Source organism: Vulpes vulpes, chromosome 10 (assembly GCF_048418805.1).
Source record: "Vulpes vulpes isolate BD-2025 chromosome 10, VulVul3, whole genome shotgun sequence".
NCBI lineage: Eukaryota > Metazoa > Chordata > Mammalia > Carnivora > Canidae > Vulpes > Vulpes vulpes.
In genome coordinates this window covers 50,030,148-50,054,245 of record NC_132789.1, presented here as the reverse complement: position 1 = coordinate 50,054,245, position 24,098 = coordinate 50,030,148, and the positions used below count along the sequence as shown (strand labels likewise).

The window sequence follows — 24,098 nt, the reverse complement described above, 5'->3', positions numbered from 1 at the left end:
GTAGCTTCTGAAGAGACCACCTTTACTGATTCTGACTTCCTAATTCTCGCTTCTAGGGCAAAGAAAACCACCAAGAGCTTGCACATCAACTATTACCTCCTCCTCTCCAGCTGCTGTGTATCAGCTAAGTGCATCCATCCATTCAACAAACACTGAGTAAGCACCTACTATGTGCCAGGGCCCATGCCAAATTCTTTACTAATGTCAATATATTTAATCCCCACAATAATTCCATTGAAGGAGAAACTGATGCTCAAAGAAGGGAGATGGCTTGCCTAAGACATAAAGCCATTATAGAGCAGAGAGAGCATTTCAAATCAGGTCTGCATGACACCCAGGCCCTGTTCCTATCAAGCAATCATCCTGTAGGAACAAGAGAAAAAATGACCAGGTTGCTAAAACTTACTCAACTGAACTAAAAGGCACATATAAAATGATGAGTGTGTCAATATAACTTCCAAAGGGCCTACCTTCCTCCTAAGACCTTGTCTATACCCAGAAGAATGCTATGATGGATTCCCAAATTGAGCTGAGCACTAGTACAACTTGATGGCAGATTCCTGAACTACAAGCATATCAAGTCTACCAAGCTCCAAATAATCCCTATTCAAATCCAAATAGTGCTTATTCAAAGTCATAAAATATGGTGGAAGCTACTCTTCAGAAATTCAGAAGAACCTGGTATCTGTTATTAACCTGAGAGAGAGAAAGAGAGAGAGAGAGAGAGAGAAACATTCCATTAATGGAGGCACAGTAATAAGCAAATAGCATTTTAGAAAACAGGCAGGTGGACAGGAAATGCAACACAAGTCTGTCTTCACACGTGAAGACAGCCCTGAAGAATTTGTACTATACAGCAAAGCCAGGAGAGGGATGACCCTGACTCCCATTTTATACAATATGCTGGATCATTAAAAGGATCCAACAGCAGAAAGTCTAACATGGTGTAGTTTGTTAGCTAGGATGCAATTCTGAAAAACCAGACATAAAACATGAACAAAGGTTTGTCTTGTTTTAAACATATCTCCATGCAAGTTTAGAGCTTTTCACATGTACAAAAATCCTATAAAGTCTTATGATGTTTGCATTAAGAACCAACATGCCACAGAGAAGACACGTACTTTGTGTTCTCGAGCCTATGGTGCTGGTCTTCATAGAATCTAAGGCAGACAAGATTCTCAGGTTTCCAGGATTATATCCAGTCAAGACAACAAGAAGAGCGCCTGCCGTGGAGAGACTGGAGTCAGGAGACGTTGGTATGAGGCCTGGCTCTGTGACTGACTCGCAGCTGTTCAGTCCCTCCTCCTCCTGGTCTTGGTCTCTGTGAAGCAGGGGGACGAGACTAGAACCTCACCAGGTCTGTCCAGCTCTGGGACCGTGGGCCGGTCACAGGGAACTCCAGATTTCTTCCTCTGCCGTGCAGCGCAGGGTGAGAGTAGATGGCCTGGTCCCTCCCAGTGGGCGCGGGGGAGGAGATGTCCTACTGCCATTCAAAGAGGAGGAGGAGGAAGCGCTAACCAGGTTTCAAAAGGTCTCCTGGCTCCCACTCCCGCTGCCTCACTGGCCTCGGCATAAGGCTGGGGCACGAACAAACCTGGGAACTTCATCCTGCTGGCTCATCTGTTGGGGCCATAAGTGGCCCCAGCACAGGGCCACTGAGGGGTCAAACACACTGGGGGATCACTGGCCTTTCCTGCCAACGCCAAGCCCCAGGAGGACTTAAAACACACACTCCTTTCCACGAACGGTGGTACGCACAACTAAGCACACTGCGCTTGTCCCAGCTCTAGCCACCAGAGTCCTTAACGGCTGCCTTTATTTAGTGAAGACCTACTACGCGCCAGATGCTTTTCCGTATTCCCTTGCCAAGTTACACGGCGGGCAAGTAGCCCATTACCATCCCTCCACTGCATATGAGCACCTGAGACTCAGAGAGGTGAATTAATCTGCCCAAGGTCACACTGCTTCTAAGTAGCAAAGCTACCACTGGAACCCACTGTCCAACTTCAAAGCCCATCTTCTTTCAGTTCTCTAACACTTCCTCCCTAATATTTAAGGAAGTGACCTACAGGTCACCGAACCAAATTCCCCCAGAGGGCAGGATTCCATTCTAGAATACCCTTGACGTGCCTGCCACCTCTGGCGGTCAGGAGGACATCACCATGCTGGAAGCCCGGGCGCTGGTTCATTTGCTCTCTCTGCTGTTACCACGCTGCTCCCACCAGCCCCTACGAATCCCACTCTTTGTATCCAACTCTGCTTTCTGGACCCCAAAAAACAGCCTAATCCTTCCTCCACTGGGGGCAAAACTCAGAAACTGGAAACTACCAAAATATCACCCCATGCAAATCTTTTCTTCGCTTGCTTATATATTTAGCCGCCCTACTGTATGTCTAACCAATAGCTCAGAGGAAAAAGTAGTTGTATGTAGCTAAGGGAAACAAAAACACGCCTCGATCTGAGATCCAAAGGCCTCTCTCTTAGCTTGATTTTCAGGACACCCATCTGTCCTGGTTATTACTCATTTCTCTGTCCATCGCTGGCTGTTTCTTCCCAGTCACCTTTTTTGGGCTCTTCTTCTTTAGCCGTGCCCTTAAAAGCTGATGTTTTGAACAGTTCTGCTTTGCATGATTCTTTACTCTGCACCCTCTCCCGCTGTGACCTCACCAGTCCTGTGGCTAATGACTTCCACATTGGGATCCTCAGCCCGATTTCAGAGTGCTGTCCTGAACCTTGACCATGTGCCTCTTGCTCTCCCGGAGCATACACCCAGATGTCTCATGGGCCCCTAAGATTCAACTTGCCTCAAACTAAACTCATCATCTGCTCTTCTCACCAACTCCTCTTCTAGCACTCCGCATGGAAGGAGGAGAGGCCAGATCACCACATCATTATCACCACAACCAGGAAGTTCCCAAGTTTCATGGATTCTCCTTTCTCAATCCATCTCAGACCCATCACGGCCGTGCCACCTTACTTTAGGTGTCACACTTTCTGAATGAATTGACTCACACCTCTCCACAAGCCCTGGGAAGACTTAGCCCATTGCCTGGCACTTACAGTTCCTACTAGACAACTGTTTAAATAGCTCGCTTCTCCTAGGTAAAACAACTAGCCCTATCTCATGGGGATGTAGACAGAACATTCTGAAAAATTCCTAGCACTGAGCCTGGAACCTGGTGAAGAGTACACACACATCTCTCTCTCTCTCTCTCTCTCTCTCTCTCTCTCTCAAAGATGCTTATAAGACAAAGCAGGTAGGCACAGTAGAAAGAGAATTAACCTTGGGGTCAAAGATCTAAATCTGAACTCCACTTTTCTGGTGTATTTTTAAAAATAAAAACTAGTATGTTCTTGAATAACAGAACACCACACAAAAGAGTATGACCTGAGCTTGCCTGGGGCAATCTTTTTCTTTAATCGTGTGAATCAGAATTCTGAAGTACTCTGAAGCACATACCATTTCATCGTAATGAATATGTGGTTCTTGAATAAGATAAATCACGTCAGACTGAGCCTTCAATGGTTAACATTTCAGTAGAATCTGCAACAGATGACAGCAGGCAAGTTCCAATCTTTGCTCCAATGTGTATTAGCAGAACATGTCAAAACCTAAATTAAAAGTTTTCACTCGCTTTTAAAAAAAAATAAATCCTTTTGTTGGCAGTCTCCCACTGATGACATGCAACAATCTTTGCATATGAAATCGGCTAGTCCCCTGCTTCGCTGCTAACTTTGTAGAAGTTCCAAAGCTTTTCTGGAGCAAGTGATCTATTTGGACCGACAATGCCAAGCTGGGACCTGAGCCCTGAATGAGCTAAAATTACCAAAGCAAGAAGAACGTGGCTTTGGAAGCTATTTCCCCCAAGTGTGGGGTTTTTCTAGTCAAGGGAGTGATAAAGAATGTTGACTTTTTCCAGATGAACAACGTTGAATGAAACCTCAAAATCCCGCTGCAGGTTTCTGCTCTGAAAAACAAGTTGCTGCTACAGAGGTTCCTGTCCTTCCTGACTTCTGCTCCCCAAACGTAATAAATGCACCTGTCTTCCCGAAGGTCATGAGTTCAGCACGGGCTGGCTGGTGCGGACCACGTGCTGGGCGCTGTGGATGCAGAGACAAGGGAGACAGGGCCCCGTCCCAGAGGGGTTCGCTGGCTGGTAAGGAAGCCAGGCACATTCATAACTAACTGAAACCAAACACAAAATGCTAGGATCCATAAGCAAGGGACAAGCAGGGTAAAAGGACAGCTCTGTCTCCTCCGGGGGCAGACGGTAGGACAGGGAACACCCATGAGGCAGGGGCGCTCCCAGTGTGTTTTGTCCCCTCCCCTATTACAGCCCTCGGCTCTCTGGCCCACAAATACATCACATGTTAGCCTTGCCCCACCGGAAGGTGAGCTTCACGGGCAGAGGCCCCGTGTCAGACAATGATTAATCCATCTTGGTTGGCTCAAGAGTGTCTGTGGGTGTGCTCTCAAGACGGCATGAAATACCGGAGGTCTAGGCAAAGTGGGAAGGGTGGGAGAAGCTGGGGAGGCAAGGTGGGGCTGGGCCACTACAAATGCCAGGCAGAGAAGCTGAAGTTTAATTCAGTAGGCAGCAGGGAGCTACAGAAGGTCCTAAGGAGAGAGGTGAATTGACCCAAGACTGTGTTTTAGACGATTACTTTGACAGCATCTGAGAAAAGAGACTGGAGGCAGGGTGAGCAATTAGAGGGCCTCTGCATTGGTGGAGACAACTAAAAGCTGCTACAGGCCTGAACGCAGGCAGTGGGAGTGGAGCTGGAAAGGAAAGACTTGAAAGACAATCTGTACAGCCCACCTAGAATCGGTCCTTTCTCGGCCTCCGTCTCTGCCCCCTCCCACCAGTGCCTGGCCCTACCTCTATCTAGCGCTTGCGTCAGGTCCTAAGACTACATATTCTCTGAGGATGATGCCCCTTTCTTCTTCAGCACTCTGTCCCCGACAAAAACCTATACTCTGCAGGGCCTGAAAAGTGAACTCCTGTCTGCCCTGGATCGTGCTGTCATTTCAATGCCGGTACCTCAGATGCGCTGGTGCACTGGGGCATTTGCTTATTACAGCACCAGGCCTGGCAACTGGCAAGTAGTAAGAGGCGTTTAACAACAAAAGGAATTTAGCACACCCAAAACAGGTGCTGGACAGAACGACACAGAACTATAAGACTCTGAGCCTAGAGAAACCACTTTTTGCCCCAAACTCAATAGAAACCACCAAACTCAATACCATGAGCCCCAGAAGCAGGCCGGACTGCGGTGAGATAATAGTGAGCTCTCCACATGGGCAACTCTCATTTTCACAACCTTTTTGACAAATAAATGAGAGTGAGCAAGGACTGACCAAAGGTAAATCAAGTCTTGGGTTATGTGGTTCCTCTATGAGGATGGGTTTGAGATTTCCTCAGTAACGTGACATCTGAAGGTGCAGAGGGCAAGGTGTGTGTGCTCTGCAGGAGGGGGCCTGGTAAGACAGGAGAGGAAGAGCAGAATGGGCTTGGAAACTCAGAAATGAAAGCTGTCCACAGGCTCGAAAACTTGCCTCGGGCTACAAGCTTCCTGGTCATCGCTCCCATCGGCCTTCACTCCTTGCCTGCATGCCATGTGGCTGACGCACACGTCAGCCACTTTACAAAGGAGACTGCCCAGCAGGGCCTGTGCTCTGAGGCTGGCTTCGCGGCTGATTAGCAGGCCAGTCTCTGAGCCTCAGTGTCCTCATCTATGAAACGGAAATAATATCAACAGCGACCTCTCCCAACAGGGCCACGGGGAGGAGTAACAGGGACAATGCACAGGCACGGAGCCAAACCATCAATGAAGGTGGGTTTGTTTTTATTCCCTCGGGCTGAGATGGCAATTTGCTGAGCGGAGGGCTGTCCCACAGGGTGTGACACACGTGAAGCCGTGGCACAAAGCGAGGCTGGAAGAATGTGACATCCCACAGCGGCTGGCTTGGACACTTCCTGGATACAAGTAGAGGTACACCTGAAGACAGCGCTGGTCTGGCCTGGGCAAGCACTCCGTAAGGTAACACCTTCTCACCAACGGCCACGAGGTAGCCCTATAACTGCCCCTGAACCCACGCTGTTGGTGCCAGAGACGGATCAGTTCCTCGTGGCTGATTCACAAACCTAACACACCTCCCCTCGAGAGCTCACCGTCTCACACTTGGTGCCACAACCAGCGGGGTTTATACCTGGGAGATGCCACAAGACGAGCTCTTTAAGAGGAAACCCTGCGAGCAACTCTGAGAGCCACCACATTCAAGTCAAGACACCCCGGAGAGTTCTTGGGGGTCATCGGAGCCCCAGACCCACCCTGGCCCTTCCAATCAGATCTGCAGCCAGGGCAGCGGCTCCAATTTAAAAACTGATCAGCTGATTGGATTTCAAAATGTGGTCTAGCCAACCTCAAGTTGGTGGTTTCTTTTTTCCCCTGTCTCTTCCCAAAAAAGCAGCAAAGAGGTAGGGGAAAGCGTTTTTCAATGCACTTCGCTCAAAGCGGCGCCATGGTTCTTCCCTGGATCTACTCTGCCAATTTCCAGATGTTGCCTAGATTTTTTGTGTGTATGTTGTTGTTTTTAATCACCCCAGAGATTTACCAACATTCCAACTTGGAGGATGGATAGTCTATAGATTTGAGATTCACGGTTCTCAGACCAAGAACTCCATGCCTCACTCATGAGGACTTTCATCGATTTTTAAAATCGGAGTTAGTGAGGGCAGCTACCGCCTCGCAGCCTCTGTGCAGCACTCGGAGAGCCAAGCAGTGTTTATGTTTGCTGAATGAGTAAATGGATGAATGAACAATCTCTAAACGAGGAAAACAGTCATTACACACCAAGTCACATACAGACCACTGCCTCCTTCCGACATACAGGTTCCCCTCTCCTAAGGCCCTTCCAGACCTCGGAGTACAACACACTCACCAAAAAGCACACTTCCTTTTCCTCTAGCCAAAGAGAAGCTGAGGTTGCAACCTAGTTACAACTTCCTCAGGCCTGTACTCTTGGGGAATAATCTTCTAGTCCCTTCCCTCAGGTGATTAAAAGCAAGCAAACAATAAAACCTAATCAGCTACAAAGGGTTCCCATTTGTACATACCTGCCCTCATTCTGTTTTTCTGGACCCAGCTGTGTCCAGGTGTGGTGCATGAGGCTACACCCCTGGTCCCCCAGGGCTCATCCAAGAGAACCCAGGGTGCTACCGGACTTTTAGCTCTTCTACTCCTCAACTGCAAACCTACTTCCCAGAGGCCACATGAAGTGGTGGAAGGGAACCAGAGTCACGGGCCAGCACTCTAATCTACTGCTAATTTGCCATGGGACCCTAGGCAAGTTGCTTCTGGGTTTCCAGCCAGTTTCCTCATCTGCCAAATTTAAATATGATACATGCTGTCTTCATCTTTCAGGGTAAGTGTGAGAAAGCAAAGGAAGTTGGAAAGATTGGGAAAGGTCTTAAGACAACAGCGTCTTCGTTCAGCTCCTGGGCCTGGTCCTCCCCTCCAGGAGGGGCTCTGAGGTGTCACCCCCCCCCCAGCAGCAGCTAAAAGGCTGCTCCCCAAAACGGAAGTGATACTTTCTTCTTCCTCTCATGTCTGCACCCGAGTCTCCTACTACCAGCCAGGAGAGAGGGTCTACTGACTTCTCTTGACAGAGGACAAGGTGGCTCAGTGTGGCAGAAAGCCCTTGGTGTAGGAGGCTGATGGGTTGTTTCTCATCCTATGACCAGCTGGACCTCAGTGTCCTCATCTGTCGACTCAGGGAGGAGAGCACCTGCCTTGCCTGTTTGTCAGGGGCCTGAGAGGGCAAGATGGGCGGGGGTCTGGTGTTACCCTGACCAGAAACCCCCTCCTTGCCCTCAGTGCACTCAGAGCCTTCTGGGGGATCCCGAGGGCTGGGGAGCTGAGGGGTGCTGAGTGCCCTACCTCTTCGGCCGGGCCACCCAGCCGGGAAGGGGCAGGACAGGGTGGCACCGAGTGAGTGGGCCTCCTCCTCCCATCCAGTGATGACCTGGGGGGACAAGCATGTCCCAGCCTCCTGTGAAGACACACTCACACCTGTGAGTCCTGCAAGAGCCATCCTGCTGCTCGCTTCCAGGGGCACCTGGGGCCTCCAGGTAGAGGCAGGGAAACTCGGGGAGATGGAGGAGCAGAGGGGGAGGCAGAGAAAGCAGGGTGCACAGGAGGGGAAAGAAGAGAAGAGTGAAGGGGCCCGGAGGGCAGGTGGAGTGAAGGAGGACGGACAGACTGGCGGGCGACACAGACAGACTGACAGTGCGGGAGTCGGGGCCACGGGGAAGACAAAGGGGACCCTCCGGTGGTTTTAACTGGTCTGGCCTTCGAGGGACACCCCGGCCGGAGAGGGAAGCCTGGGGGGCGGGAGGGGAGGCCGGCGGGCGGAGGCTCCCCGGCCCCTCCGCGCCGGCCCCTCCATCCCGGCCCCTTCATCCCGGTCCCTCCGTCCTGGCCCTTCCGTCCCGGTTCCTCTGGCCCCTCTGTCCGGGGTCCTGCTCCTGGTCCCTCCGCTCCCATCTCCTCCCCTCCGCCCGGGTCCCTCCACGCGGAGCCCCTCTGCCCCGACCCCCTCCATCCCGGGTCCCCTCCATCCCGGCCCCTCCATCCCGGTCCCTCCATCCTGGGCCCCCTGCTTCTCATCCCCTCCATCCCGACCCCCTCCCACTCCCTCGACCCGGCCCCTCCATCTCGGCCCCTCCACCCGGCCCCCCCTCCACCCGGACCCCCACCACCCGGCCCCCCTTCGACCCAGACCCCCTCGACCCAGCCCCCCTCCATCCCGGGTCCCCTCCACCCGGACCCCCCATCCCAGGTCCCCTCCACCCGGCCCCTCCATCCCGGCCCCCCTCCACCCGGAGCCCCCATCCCAGGTCCCCTCCACCCGGGTCCCCTCCATCCCGGGTCCCCTCCACCCGGACCCCCTCCACCCAGCCCCCCTCCACCCGGCCTCTCCACCCGGGTCCCCTCCACCCGGCCCCCCCTCTACCTGGACCCCCCCATCCCGGGTCCCCTCCACCCGGACCCCCCCATCCCGGGTCCCCCCCATCCCGGGTCCCCTCCACCCGGACCCCCCCATCCCGGGTCCCCTCCATCCCGGACCCCTCCATCCCGGACCCCTCCATCCCGGACCCCCTCCATCCCGGACCCCCCCCATCCCGGACCCCCTCCATCCCGGCCCCGCCATCCCGGACCCCCCCATCCCGGGTCCCCTCCTCCCCGCCCCCGGCCCGCTCGCTCACCTGCCAGCGCCAGGATCTGGGCCTTGTGGAGCAGCAGCGCGCCCCAGTCGCGGGGGGCGCGCGGGGGGCCGTGGGGCCCGGCGCCCAGCTCCTCGGGGCCGCGGTACACCGCGTACACCTTCTGGTTGTCAAAATCCAGCCGCGAGCGGGGGCTGAAGTCGCGCACGCACGACACCGGCAGCGCGTAGCAGACGTTGTCCTCCAGGAACCGCACAAAGGCGTACATGGTGGGCGCCGGCGGGCCCGCCGGGGGCGGGGGGCGGGGGGGCCCGGGGCCGGGGCCGGGGAGCCGGGGCGCGGGGGCCCGGCGCGGGCGCGGGGGCGGCGGGGCGGGGGCGGCGGCCCCGGGCTCCCCCCGCTGTTATTGTTCCCGGGCGCGCCGCTCGGCCAATCGGCTGCTCTGGCCTGGGCGCGGGGCGCGGGGGGCGGGGCGGGGGGGGGTCCCCGCCACGCGCGAAGTCAGACCCGAGCAATCACAGCCGGAGCGCGGCCCGCCGAGGGGCGTCGCGGGGGCCGCGGGCGGGGAGCACGGCCGCGGGGGCGGCGCGCGGGGCGGGGGGCGGGGGGCGGCCCCGGCGGAGCCCCAGGCGGGAAGCGGCGCCGCCAGCGAGCCGAGGACCTCGTGGCCCCTGTCAGCTCCCTGCGGGTCGCCCTCTCCTCCCGCGACCCGGCCAGAAGCTCCCCCCGCGCCCCCCCCCCCGCGCCGCCGACAGTCCCGCCCCCCCCCCCCCCCCCGGGCGGACCAGCTGCCGCCGGCGGAGGGGTGGCGCGGCGGCTCCCGGCGGGGCTGCAGGGGTGCCGGGGGCGGGGCTGCAGGGGTGCCGGGGGCGGGGCTGCAGGGGTGCCGGGGGCGGCGACCCCGGGGTGAGCCGGGCGCTCCGAGCGCCGTCGGGTCTGTCCCCGGTATCACAGACAAGACAGCCCGGAGGGGCTTGGCTGCCCCCAGACAAACCACGAGATGGGAAAGGGCTGAGGGGGTTCTGCTTGCAGCAGCCGCGTCCCACGCCGAGGGGGCCAGCGGCCTGGAGCCCTGGAGCGCCGCTGCCGCTGCCCAGCGTGAGCGGGCTTGGGCCCCGCCTATGGCTCTAGCCCCATTCCCAGCCCCTGCCCTGGCACCTGGCAGGGACTCAGATTTGGGGGAGGAATGACGATACATAGAAATCTGCATTCCTCCAGCTCGCCAGTACTTCATTCTTGTACTCAAGCAAGGGGACACTCTTGGGTAAGCTCTAGATGCCAGAGTCCGGCTACAACACTCCTGGATTCCCTGCAGCGCCTGTGTCTCCGGAATGGAGGCTCGGTTTCGGATGCCTGTGCCAAAATCAGGTCACTAGATGAGTAACACCTTTCCTGTCCTCGAAACCCTTACAGTCCCGTCCAGGAGTATTAAAGATGTATGAGGTATCATGTGTATGAGAAAAGTGTTTTCATAGACGGATGCTTACTGACGTTGGCAGACTTGATTAAATGTTACTTAAAAAAAAAAAGATTCCATTTAAATGAACTCGAGCTGTAAGAAAAACCAAAGTAAATGCACCAAAATGTTATTTCATAACAGTGGCGATTTTGTTTTCCTTTGTGTTTTACATTTATATATTTATATTTAACTATTTTCTGCAATAAACAGGTATTACTTTATGTTCAGAAAGTATTACATGTAATTTTTTGAAAAGCACTGTACTCAATCTCAGATGAGTTACCCTAATGATGAAGAGATAAACCAAAACCCATGAATTACTGCATTGTGATTTAGGGATAATGTTATACAGGTGAACCCCATTAACACACACCTCTCAGATCCCAATGCACAGGTCAGATTAAGTTCCCTTAAACCAAGCCAGTGGTATATATGTGGTTGAGGCCAGACAGGACTATGAGTTTCCTGATGCAGATGTTGGTCTGACGTTGGCCCAAACACTTGTGGGGAAGAAAAGAGGTGCCACCCTGCATTGTTCCAGAAGATTTACCTTCATGATTATGATTTCTTTGGACTAATCTGAAATGAGTTTTTATCTTAAGAATACATTCCTATGGTGGTCAGGGGGAAGTAATGTGTAGCAAGGTTTCTGAAAATTCACAAGATGGATCATGCAGAGTTGGCCACATTTAATGAAAGTCCTGAAGCTGCAAAATCATTCCAGTTAATACCATGGCCAGCATCCTATGCTATCCAAATGAAGGTGACCCCCAAATACACTGTCAGTCTCATCTTTCTTACCACCTTCCTGGACATAGTACATGCCAGACACATCAAACTATCTGACAGTTCCCAAGGTAGCATGCTTTATCAGATCCCAAGCCTGTACGCTCGCTCTGCCCTTCTTCCTCCTGGAGCGCATGCTGGTATTAACTTACCCTGAAGACCAGCTCCAATGTCACCTCCTCTGTGAAGCCTTCCCCAACCACCTGCACTCCTCAAGCGGAGGTAGTCTCTGTCTACTATTTTGTGCCAGAACCTTTTATCTTCCCTCATTAGAATGAGCTCTTTGAGAGGGGATAAAAAAGCTGGGTAACCTCAGCCTCCCAGGTTCCTAGAGTATTTAAATGCTTGTAAACCAAACGCACTAAAGGAAGACACAAGAGAGCATGAATAGCAAACCTCTTGCACGGCTTTTCTGAGAATCTGTCCCCTTTCTTCCTAGCTGTAGCTGAATCCAACTCTGTCTCCTTCCCCGTGCCAAAGGGTGGGCACTGGTTCCGCTCCTTGTGCGACAGGTTTGTGAACGTACGAAGGATCGCTGTACCCTCAATTCAAACAAAATCCCCAGCCAAGTGCATGTAAACAATTCTCATAAGGAGGTAGTTCCATGTCCCCTGACCCAGAAAGAAGAGCAAACTGGCACACGGATGCCAGCAGGGTAAACACAGACTCAAACCCATTTTGCATGGAGGTGCACAGATTCTAGGGGGGAGCAACGGCGGGTATGGGATGCTTGCAGAGATACCGCGGGACAGCCTGAGGGCCACAGAAAGCCATCCCAGGTTTCTGCTTCCTGAGTGACAGTCTTTAAACACAGCTCCGTGGAAAACCTACTAAGTACCTCCTCCGCCCTCATGACAATGGAGTCACACTGTGACTTGTAGACAGGAGCCCCAGGCTTTACACAAACCAGAAACTCAAGGCAGTGCACAGATCACTGGTTCCCAAGCAAAGACGGTTCAAAAGGAGAGATTTTGAACTTACAGAGGTGGTTAAAATGCCTGATTCAACCAAATCATGGTCGAGTCCCCTCTTTATATCCTGCTCCCACAGTCATCTACATGCCTCTTACACAAGTCTATTGTCATGAAGTTCACGACCATCCCTTAACTTCTGGACACTGCTGACTGTGAGAAAGCTCTTCCTAACTCACACGGAGCAGAACCCTTCACCTGTAGCTGCCATACGAGGTTCACCACCACGGAACCTCAGGGCAGCTCTTCAAATATGGAAAACTTGGGATCTTATCTCCCCAGGGTCTTATCTAGCTTCTGCTCAGACACTTTCACTTCCTTCACCTGTCTCTCCTCCTGTGACCTGGTTCCAGTGACAATAATTGTGATATCTGCTTTTCCTCTGGAGGTTACTATAACCCATGCTTGTCACGCACCATGTTTACGTCTCAATTAATTTCACACCCAACCCTTGATGTGGGTATGATGAACCCCATGACAGAGATGGGAAAATGCAGACTTATAGCAAAGCCTTTTGGCTCCGGCAGCCCTGGAGAGGCACAGTCACATTTGCATCAGAGACAGTTTGCTCTAGAAGCAGTGTGGGGGAAGGACTGGAGGGGAGGCGAGACTGGGGAGTGGGAGGCCTGTGATGAGGCTGGATGTCCCGTGCCTGTCCCTCCCCAACTCCCTCCTTCTGGGGCCAAATGTACTTTGCCTTTCGTCCAAGTCATTTTAATGGAGCAGAAAATGTACACATCTGGGGCAGCTTCGCATCCGCGTCTCCATTGTGCTTTCCTGTTGAGTTCTGCAGAGCCTTGGGTTAATGTCAAGCTCCTTCAGTTTAGCCAGCTGAAGCATGTTCAGTGGCAGCGGCAGGCCTTATGTTTCATATTACTGCATGGAATTCTCAGTGTACTTTGCAAAACTATTTTAAGGAGACCTGGGTTCTGTGAATTTTAAAAGCAATTGGAGCGTGTCTTTTCAACCTCTCCACTAATGATTGACCACATTTTTTCATGATTTTGCCTTTTGCTTTTTTTCCTGTGATATTTAATTTGACTTTTAAAGTCTCTGCGTTAAAATTCCCATTCCTACCCCCCAGAAGACTTGCTGGGCCGTGAGCTCAGGAGGCTGTGGGCCTGCTGGAAGGCCCACGGTGGGCATTATCTTACTGTCACCCCAAAGCAGGGGCATCGAGCCAGTGCATCGACGTGAACTCCCAATCATAAAGTCTGGCTGGATCTAGTTGTGGGTTTGGGGCAGGGAAAGAGAGAAGCACTAGAGAGGAGGAAGGAAGGAAAGCGAGGAGTTGCTGTTGAGGACAAACTCAAAAGCCAGTGAACACGGTTTGGAGGTAGAGGGAATGCTAATTTGTCATGCAGGTGACAGCTTGGAGGGTAGAAGGAATATGGGCTTTGGAATCAACCCAAGGGTTAAATCCACATCTTTGCTGTGACTTCGGGCAAGACAGTTCACCTCCCTGAGCCTCAGTTTTCTTATCTGCAAAATGAGGCTATCGGGGCACCTGGGTGGCTCAGTTGGTTAGTGTCTACCTTCAGCTCAGGTCATGATCCCAGGGTCCTGGGATGGAGCCCTGAGTTGGGCTTCTTGCTCGGTGGGGAGCCTGCTTCTCCCTCTCCTCCCCGCTCCTGCTCTCTCGCTGTGTGTGTGTGTGTGTGTGTGTGTGTGTGCGCGTGTGCGCGTGTGTTGCTATCTCTGTATCTCTCAAAAAAAAACATAAATAAAATCTTTAAAAAGAAGAATGAGGCTATCTTTGGAAGGCACTGAGAGAATCGGGGCAGGAGTTTTTCACCCTCTTTGTGTATCAGGATCACCCGGGAAACTTAAAAAATATCCTGCTCCCAGCTCCCATTCCCCCAAGATCTTGATTCAGTTGGTCTGGTGATAGGGCCTTCATTTTTATTTTATTTAAATTTCCAGATCATTCTAATATCAGACAAGGTTGGGTACTTCTGAGTTGGAGAATTTTAAGGTAACATGCCAGTCACATGGGAATTCCTCAACAAATTGTAGATATTATTTTCAGGGAAAATATACAGGGCTCTGAAATGTCTGTGCAACCTCTCTGAGGAGTAATAATTTCTTCAACTGAAAAATGACATATCGATGTGAAAACGAAGCTGGGTCTTAGAGTCTTAGGCCCTGGATCTAAGTCCTGGCCAATAAATAAGGCCTATCCTTACTGTGTGGTCATGGATAAGTTTCTGAATCTCTCTAAGCCTCATTTTCTTCAAGGGAATATTAATACAGCTTCATAGGGTTGTGCTGAGGATTAAATGAAATACATAAATATAAATGTCTAAGTAAAATGCTTAGCACAGTGCCTGACACATAGTGAGTCCTCCAGAAATGATAGTTGCTGTCACTGTCAGAGGTATTAATATATTTATTATGAGAGCTCTTATCCCAGTGCTGAGAGTAAGGTGCCCAATGAATGTTTCGTGCATCAAATTGAGTATAATGAGTTGAACAATGCTGGTAATCATCCAGTGAGTGCCCCACCATACTTCATCCGAGTGCCGCGCCCTTTCCACCAGAGCCTGTGGGCACAGGTCAGCCACCACACAAGCTCAGATCTCACACATTCAAGCCTCTAAGGCTCGGGGCCTTGCCCAAACTTGCAGCACATGCTTTCAAGAGATTGTGTTTGGAGCCATGCATTCTTTCAAACTGACTTTGTGAACTATTTTCTTAGAATAAATAAAGACTTGTATGCACTATATAAAATGTAAAATGCAGAAGCATTTCTAGCAGTTGAAAACCTTATGAATGTGCATCTTGACTTGATGTTCAGATCAAGCAGACAATGGTCAAGTTCAACCACTTAGATTTCAGCTGCGTTATGACCTCGTGTTGGTCACACACAGAAGCTGGTCACACAGAGGACCTGAATCCAGACTTTTTACTCCAGGAGTACATACTCCACATAAGAGACATTTTTTTTTATTTATTATTTATGATAGTCACACACAGAGAGAGAAAGAGGCAGAGACACAGGCAGAGGGAGAAGCAGGCTCCATGCACCGGGAGCCGGACGTGGGATTCGATCCCGGGTCTCCAGGATCGCGCCCTGGGCCAAAGGCAGGCGCCAAACCGCTGCGCCACCCAGGGATCCCCATAAGAGACATTAAGCAAACAAATTCCCAAGGGTCAAAGACCAAAAGAAGTTTATAAGTAGAAGGGACTGCTGCAAGGGAACAATATTTGAATTGGTTCTGAAAAAGAAACAAAAAGGTTTTGTTACCTTGGAAGAATGCACCTTGCCTCATTTATGGATTTCAATTAGGGGCCCATTAGTCTTAGAAGCTGCCTCTGGTTTTGCTAATTAGATTAACTAGTTCTGTTATTTTTTTGCCTGAAATGTCACTTCCTCAGGAAAGTCCTCCCTGACTTGTTCCTCCCATCGTATTTTCACATATTTCACATTTACATATTTTCACAGCACCTTGTGTTTTTCTTCATGGGGTTTACTGTAGCACATAATGTATGTTTATTCTCTTATTGTCTGTCTCTGCCAGTGGACCAAAAACTCCACCAGACAAGAGACACTATCTGTTCTTTTCACTATTGTATCCTAGCACCTAGCCTGGCCCATGGGGGACCCTAAGCAAATACTCATTGAATAAGTACAAGTCTGAAACATAGACCCTGGAGGAGAGGAAAGCCCCCAAAGGTGAGGAAGGAGAGTTATCCCAGAGGTATTATTCTGTTCCTCTGAACCTCACCTTCCTCTTGTTGAGTGTGTCTCTATTTCTGGGCCCCTACCATGTCTGGCTCTCAAGTATAGCCCAAAAAACAATAAAAGCTCCTTTTGTAGTTTTGTTTTTTTTTTTTTTAGTGCCAATAGATATGTTGACATTTTCAAAAGGTTTTCTCTAAATATAAAGAGAAAACAAAATGGGAATAATTACAGAAAAACGCACATAGTAGAAAAATAGTCAAGTTGATAATCACACATACTTGACATAGGCTAACAACAATGCTAATATAATAGTAGTGGGAACCTCACCGGCACAGTCTGTGGGCCTCCTGGGAAACATGATGGTGATTCTGCTTCACCTGACAAGGCTAGACGTCCTTCACACCCCGCTGCTGGCCAAAGTCACAGACTCTCTAACCCCCCACTCAGTTAGGTGATCACTGCCACATCTTGGTCTTCTGATGATCCCAACATTACCTGGGAGGAAACAGGGCAACCTTCCTTCAAAGACCATATGCTAGGTCTCCGGTTCCCGTCTCTGTTCACCTCTAGCACCCCGTAGCTCAGAATGTCTGCCCTTCACAGGTCCTCATGGGGTCAGAGTGCAGCCCACACTGTCATTCACTCTCGGGCTTCTGTTTGGTAACCCTGGGCTGCCGTTCTGATCAGAAGCACAAAGGGGAACATTCATTCAGAAAGTTAACTCATCTCCAAAGATCACAGCAATCGTGAACCGCTCTTTTTCTTAAGAATAGCTCCTAACCAGACCATATATTCAGTATAAAATCAGGGGAAAGGAATGAAAATGGAACTAACAGTTAGTTCCTGTGATAGTTAGATTTCTGTGATAGGAGTTGTGCCGGTTGCTTTACATATTAACTCCTTTCATCTTTTCAAAATGACCCATAAGGTTGATACTATTACTATCTCTGTTTTTCTGAGGAGGAAACTAAGACTTAGAGAGGTGGTAGTTGTTTACAGTCATGTGGAGAAGACTCAAACCTTAGTTTCTTGGTCCAAAGCTTGGGTTTCAGGGCATGTTTTGATGCCTCAGAGTTTCCTGAGGCAACAGGACCTAAAGCGCCTGTGGAGTTTAATCCCTTTTCTGAGAGGCTTGAATCTCCACTTAGAAATCTGAGAACTGGGCCTAATGGGAAAGTCCAACAACTATCATTCCAAGCAGCCCTAAATTGAGTAGCTAATGATTCTATGAATACTGATAATTTGATTACATTGTCTGGGGTTTCTTAAATCATGGCCTCCTCACTCCAGACACCCTGAATTTTTCAAGTACTCTGAGTTTTCTAACTGTTCAAGCAGATTTTAACGGTCTTATACCTTCTTTTGATGGGAATCTGAACCTGCTGGGAATCACCTGTTACTTCATGGTCTAGGTGGAGGCTCCTCTGAGCCAGAACAAAAGAAGGTCAAAGAGCTCCAGTCTTTGGAAGAAGAAGTGGCTGAAGTAGTGTCACCTTCCCCAAACCATTCTTACCCTGCTATTGTCTGGAATAGGAATAAGAATAGGAGTTGTAGCAATGAACCTTTGTGGAATGTTTCCTTCATGCCAGGCTTTACATACATTTCTCATTTATCATAGTATAGTACAGTATATCATAAATATATACTCAAAATACTCCTGGGTAGTAGGTACTATTAGATACCTTCATATTAAAGTTAGGAAAACTGAGGCCTGAGGATGTTAGGTAACTTGCCCGGGGTCACACAGAAGTAAATGGTGGAGGCAGGATTTTGACTCAGGCTGCTTGACTCTAGAGCCCCAACCACAGACTTCCACTCCAATTCTGGTTCCCCAGGAGTCTGACTCTTGCCTCAGTAAGGGTGATCTGTGCCCTTCTAGTTAGCATGGGGAAATGATGGAGCCTGCTTCCTTAAAGGGTCACTTGCTAGGGATGTCCGGACCACCTTGGTTGGTCTCAGTGAGACCATGGCTGGCACTCTTTCAAAAAGTACCCTGGAGTTCATCGATATTTTCATTCTGTGTTGTTGTAGGTGGGAGTGTACTAGATTCAATCCATGATATAAAGAAGGCTTTCCTTTATTTCCTCAAAACCAGTTTATTTATTTAGTGGCACAGTAAGGTCACCTATTATGCTACCAGGAAAAAAAAAAAAAAGTCATTGGCCTCTGAGTTTTTATATTGTGATGAAAAAAAGGACTCATGTATACAATATACAACACATTTTCTGTTGACAGTTCTTTTTCATACATTCCTTTTGTGCTGATGGTAGGTGAGTGGGGCACAGAATATCAAAACCCTACCTCCTCTTTTTTACTAGCAGGCGTACCCTGATTATCATGGGGAAAATGGCAAGAAGAGAGGATGAAACGATAATCCATTAAGGGAGAGACTTTCTTATAAAACATGGAATGGACAGGAGCAAGACCCACAGAGGCTTAGGAGACTTGAGATGAAGTGATTAGGGAAACGTCTAACTCAGCTAGTAGGCACAGTAGGTAACGCCAGGACCTCACCTCCACCCTGCTGACACGTCCTGCCACGCTGCTGGGCCATAAAATGGTTTCTGATCACTGAGCTCTGCTTCTGGCTCTCCATTCTGGAGAGGTAATGTGGCCCAGCAGAAGTGAGGAGGCAATAATAAAAGTAAAAAGTATACAGGCTTGGAACTCAGATTTGGGTTCAATTAATATTCCATCACCAAGGTGCTTTGGGACCTCGGGCAAATGTCTGACTCTTGGGCTTTTCCACTGTCAACAGAGTCTTACAAGGTTGTCACAGGCACTAGCAGCCTATGCGTGTCCAGTGCCAGGCAGACAGCCTCATCCATGGTAGGTTCCCCAAACTATCAGTTGTCTTTTCACTCTCTTCTTCTGCGACAGTCTCTATTACCTTTTCATTTTAGGAGGTCACAGAGTAATGACAAGGATGGATCCCCAGAAGCCAGCTATTTTGGGGTGAAGGATCAAGCCCCCTCCCCCCCAAAAATAGGCAGTATTAGTGCAGAGATGCCACCCACCATCCCCTCCTGACCCGGGCTGGGGCAGTATGCCTTCTTTCAAGGCTGGACCTAGTGAGATCTGTACTTTTATGAAGTTCTGGGACTTAAGCTGAGCTTGAGGTTTTATTGTCTGCTTTTAAAATTATGTTCAGATTTTGTATATTTAAAACACGACTTTGGAATTGTGAAACACAGTGTTCTCAATCATAAAAAAGGATGAATTATGTTATGCCTTTCTGTTCCCATTTCTGGGTTCTTTTTTTGTCTTCTTGTATGAATTTTTCTGTGATGCCCTGCCTTATGTCTTAACTCATCTGGGATACTTGCTGTGAAAATTTGGGCAAGATTCTTAACTCCTATAAAACTGCTTCATTCATTCATTCATTCATTCATTCATTCATTCACCAATGAATTATTTGTTGAGGACTTATTATATGCCAGAAGGTTTGCTTAATATTTGGGATACAGTAGAGGACCAGACAGATTGAGCTTTGTCTATAAAATGGGAAACTAAACTTAGCTATTAGGACTCTTGAAAGGAGTGAATGAGACAATACATGTAAAAGAGAGGAAGAGGCAAAGAAAAGGACTAAACTTTATTGAGCTCCCTACTCTGTCCCCAGTAATGCTACATCCATCACCGACAATCCTCATAATAACTTTAGAAAATAATTCTTATCCTCTTTTTACAGACACATCAACTGAGGCTCAGAGAGGAAAAGTGAGGGCCCAAATCATGTCCTGGATTCAAACCTGGCACAAAGTTCCCACTCTGCTGTGCTGCCTCCAGTGGTCCCGGGTATGCTACTTGCCCTTAGGTATGTCAGTCCCCATCACCGGCTCCATGCAGGATGTAAGGGTTTGTACCCCTCTTCCTGCTAGCTGATACATCTGATAGTCACCCATTGTGGTTTCAATAGCATAAGGGGTATTTGGATAGAAAATCCAAATCCCATTCCCTGGTTCCTTAGGGAACAAGACATAGACATTAAATTTACAAATTCATCTTTTCCATTAGAATATGCAAACAGTTATCAGTAACTCCAAGTCACCAGAAGAACTCTAGTCCTCTGGAAGCCAGACTCGTCAGCTTAGGAGACAAATGGGACATGGACTCTTGGCAAGAGGAACATTTATTTCCTCAAGTCAACCCATTTCTGCTACTATGACCTTTACAGATGAAGTGCTCAAAACTCTATCCTTCTGACTCTTGCTGCTCCCCAGGTGGAGGCAGGCCTCAACGGCACAAACAGTAAGGTGCATTTTTTCCACTTGAGATGCTCAATGTCCACGGAAAACAGAATCTGCCAGAAAACGTTCACCTTAGGGGCTACACGCTTTCAAGAGGCAGAAAAGCAGAGTAGGAAATGAAATCACTGTGCTCTCACGCTTGGCAAAGGGGCTGCAAAACTGCCCAAGCTAAGAAAGCTGGACCTATGCACCCTTTTCTCTTCCATCTCTCTGTTTGGACAGGTCACAGCAAAAGCACACAACAGAGGAGCCAGGATAGGAGCCAGATAAGCTCTGTCCACATGGCTTTAACTTTTTGAGCAAATACTTAATCTTTGGTATTAAGAAAAGAAGAGAGCGCTTGTTGCTACTGAGAAAACTTGTGAGGGTTATCAGAATGAAAAGACAGACACAGAAGAAACAGAGCAGAGCTTTGCATGCAAAAAAGGGAAGAGAAAAAAAATCTTTTTCCTTGGCATGGAGAAATTTCATCCTGAAGGTTCTTTTTTTTTCTTTTCTTGGCAATGTAATAAACACCTTAAAATAGAGTTATAAAACGGAAACATATTCTATAGAAGCAGGAAACCAAGAATAGTGACTTCAGAGAACTTATAGCCCAAAGCACTCACTCTAGAAATGATGAAACTGAGGACAGAAAGACTGTGATTACCCAAAGCCAAAAAGTTTGCCTTTGACCAAGTCATTCCTGGAGCCCAGGTTCTGGATGGGCCTTTACTCTGCCCTACATTCCCATGCTTTCTCTGGATTACAGGGTACAGGCTTCAGTAGAAGGCAGAGGCAAAGAAAAGGACTAAACTTTAGATCTTCCCTGTGCCCATGGCATTAGCTTACCTAGTCCTGCAGAAATGTAATTCATCATTTTCAAGGTTTTGCATCAAGAAGAAGCCTCTCCTGGTTGGGAAGGGCATGGTGAGGAAACCTCCTAATTCTCTAATTCTCTCCCTTGACATGTCTCCTTGCCCTGAAGTGTCTCTCCAGTCCTGCTGCCATTCCAATGCTGCTCCCTCTGTACTATCTTCTATTCCTACACCCCCATCAAAGGCTGCTGTGGATTCTCTAACACACTGTCCAAAGCATGATCCCAAACTGTTTTAGGGGGGTTGCCCTAAGTGTAGCTGAGGCAGTCTAGACTGAAACCAGGATGAAAGAAAGGGCCATGGAATGTAGTGGAGTAATCTGAGCTTTGAAACCAGACAGATCTGAGTTCAAATCCCAGAGGCATAGTGCATTAGTTATACAGACCTGGGCAAGTCACTTGACTTCCTTAAGTTGGGTTTCCTCACCTGGAAGGCAGGGAGACCTACCCACTCTCCACCCCCACCCCCCCAGGTATTTGGTACAACTAAATGAGAGAGCAAACGGAAAGCATTTAGCCCAGATCTTTGTACACAGTGGACACTGGTGTACACAAAGTATTAAAAACATCTGATTAGGAAAGCACAGGTTTATAGTCAATCACCAAAAAAGTATTTCCTGGGTCACCTTCTCTGTGTCAGACCTTTTGCTGCCATGCATTGGCATAAAGACAAACAAGAAATGGTCCTTCCCTAGTAGGAAATGATTTTTTTATGGGTGTTATGGGGGTGAACTGTGTCTCCCCAGGAGCTATGTTCAAGTCCAAAACCACAGTATCTATGGAAATAGAGTGTCTGTAGATGTAATCAAGTTAAGATGAGGCCATTAGGGTGGGCCCTAATCCAATATGACTGATTTCCTTGTAAGAAGAGAAAGACATTATGTGAAGACGGAGACACACAGGGATAAGGCTACATGCCTGCAGAGGCAGACCCAGGAGTGATGCAGCCGTGAGCTAAGGATACCAAGGGTTGATGACCACCACCAGAAGCTAGAAGGAGGCAAAGGAGGGAGCTTGGCTCTGCTGACATCTCACTTTTGGACTTCCGGCCTCCAGAAGAATGAGGGACTAAGTTTCTGTGGTTTTAAGCCATCCAGTTTGTGGTACATTTTTTTTCAGCAGCCCTAGGAAACTCCTATAACTGGGGAGAGATGCAAGAGAGCAAATGCGGTAATTACGACACAAGTGGAGTAACGTTGGTTGAGTTCATTGAGCTGAGCCTGGTACATTTATTCAGTTATGCAATCTTGGTTAAACCAGGAAGACTCCTTGTGAGGCTAGAGCTAGTGGATGTATGTATAAGTGGAGGCAGTTTGTCCAGGAAATGGACAGCCTGCGTCTGCTTAAGAAAGCCGGGGAAGGCGTCCCAGAAAGGATGGTGAGGGCTGGTCCCTGAAGGATGGGGTACGGGGTTAGGGAGAGGAGACACCATCTGTGCTAGAGAGCCCAATGTGTACAGAGGCAGAAAAGTGGGAACTGGTTTTAGAATTTGGGAGAAACTACAAATATGTAATCACTGTGGGAGCCCAGTGTTGATGTATCTGCCTTCTAGACTTTCTTCTCCACCTTGATATCCCAGTCACCTCCTACACAAAATGTTCCACATTGAACTAGACCCCACTTTCTAGCCCCACTCCTACCCCTTCCTGCCTGTTCTCCTCCTGCCTGGCCTGATTTGGTGAACGGCCTGCCACCTGCCCATCCAGCCTCGCCAGAGGTCTCAGCGTGCCTGCGTACTCCACTCTTAGAAGTTGACTTCCTTTTCATCTCTGATTTACACCAGCGTTTCAGAGCTTTACTATCTCTGGTTCTAATGGATTCTCACTTGGCACGAGCTCTCAATTCTCCAGCTGTGTCTCTCGGCCATATTCCTTCCAGCCAAGCCTCTCTGCCAGATAATTAATGATCTGTAAACAAATGCTTAATTGCACCAGGGGAGCACATATTTAAAGAAACTTTGTGATAAAGCAGAGGATCCTTTTTATAACATGAAGAACATTTCTCTCACAAACTCTCCCCCACCCCTGACTTATCATTTAGTCTGCATTTTTGTTTCATGTATTAAATCTAAACCATTTTTATAGCAGAATCCATAAAACAAAAGAACAAAAACCTGCCCAAGGGACAGATGGTATCATCCTGAGGTGCAGACGCGTCAGGTGCTTCCTTCCTGAGACACTCTTTTCTTTAGACTTGGCCCTTAGACTCAAGACTTGGGCACTTGCAAGGAGAAAGGAAATTTTGGCTCCTGGCAAGCAGGCGAAAAAAAAATGTGGACTTATTAAGAATCTAACATATGCCTGCCTCTTTTATTTATGTTCTCTCATTTTCTTCTTCACAACACCCCCATGAACTCCTATCTATTGTATAAATAAGAAAGTAAAGCACCTTGCCCAAGCTAGTGGCAGCTAGTAAGGGGGAATGGCTGATATTGAAGGGCTGCCTGGACTAAACGTAATGGATTATTGTCTCCCCACACAGCCTTTCCAGCCGCCCGAGTTCCCTAGTCAGCCATACTGCCTTTTCAGGGTGGGTATGAAGGCCTGACGGTTCGCCTTCCCCCAGCCATGCTGATTCCCCAAGAGAGTGGGTACCCTGAGCTTGGTGGGCAAGAAGCCGCAGTGGAAACTTTTCTGTTTGCTGCTGTGTGGGGGCTCTGCCCTCATACTGGGAGTCAGTGTTGGGTGCTGCTGTGGGACGGCCAATCCAGCCACACAGGCGCTTCAGAGAGGAAGCACCTTGGCTCAGATCTGAAATTGAGCCTCCTCTAGGGAGTTTGAAATGGTGGGTTTTGTGCAGTTCTTAATGGCCCAGCTGTTCCTGAAAGAGGAAGCACAACCACATTTTTAGAATAGTTAGTGGGG

At 49.3% G+C, this 24,098-nt stretch overlaps 1 protein-coding gene across 21 annotated transcripts in view; it reads right to left on the bottom strand.

The window, feature by feature from the left end:
• LOC112914739 (BEN domain-containing protein 5) overlaps window positions 1-24,098 on the bottom strand; it is a 1,350,915-nt gene that overhangs the window by 228,697 nt on the left and 1,098,120 nt on the right. For 2 of the 21 annotated variants that reach the window (XM_072724035.1, XM_072724034.1), the window contains exon 1: window positions 9,270-9,544. The exons of 4 other annotated variants lie outside the window; for them this stretch is intronic. In XM_072724035.1, the coding sequence (XP_072580136.1) occupies window positions 9,270-9,495 (226 nt within the window). In that variant the 5' untranslated portion in view covers window positions 9,496-9,544. Of the gene's footprint in view, window positions 1-470; window positions 697-1,121; window positions 1,322-3,460; window positions 3,540-7,941; window positions 8,537-9,269; window positions 10,581-24,098 lie in introns of those variants that run through there. 15 more of the 21 variants (XM_072724047.1, XM_072724053.1, XM_072724051.1 and 12 more) reach the window with 14 other exon arrangements.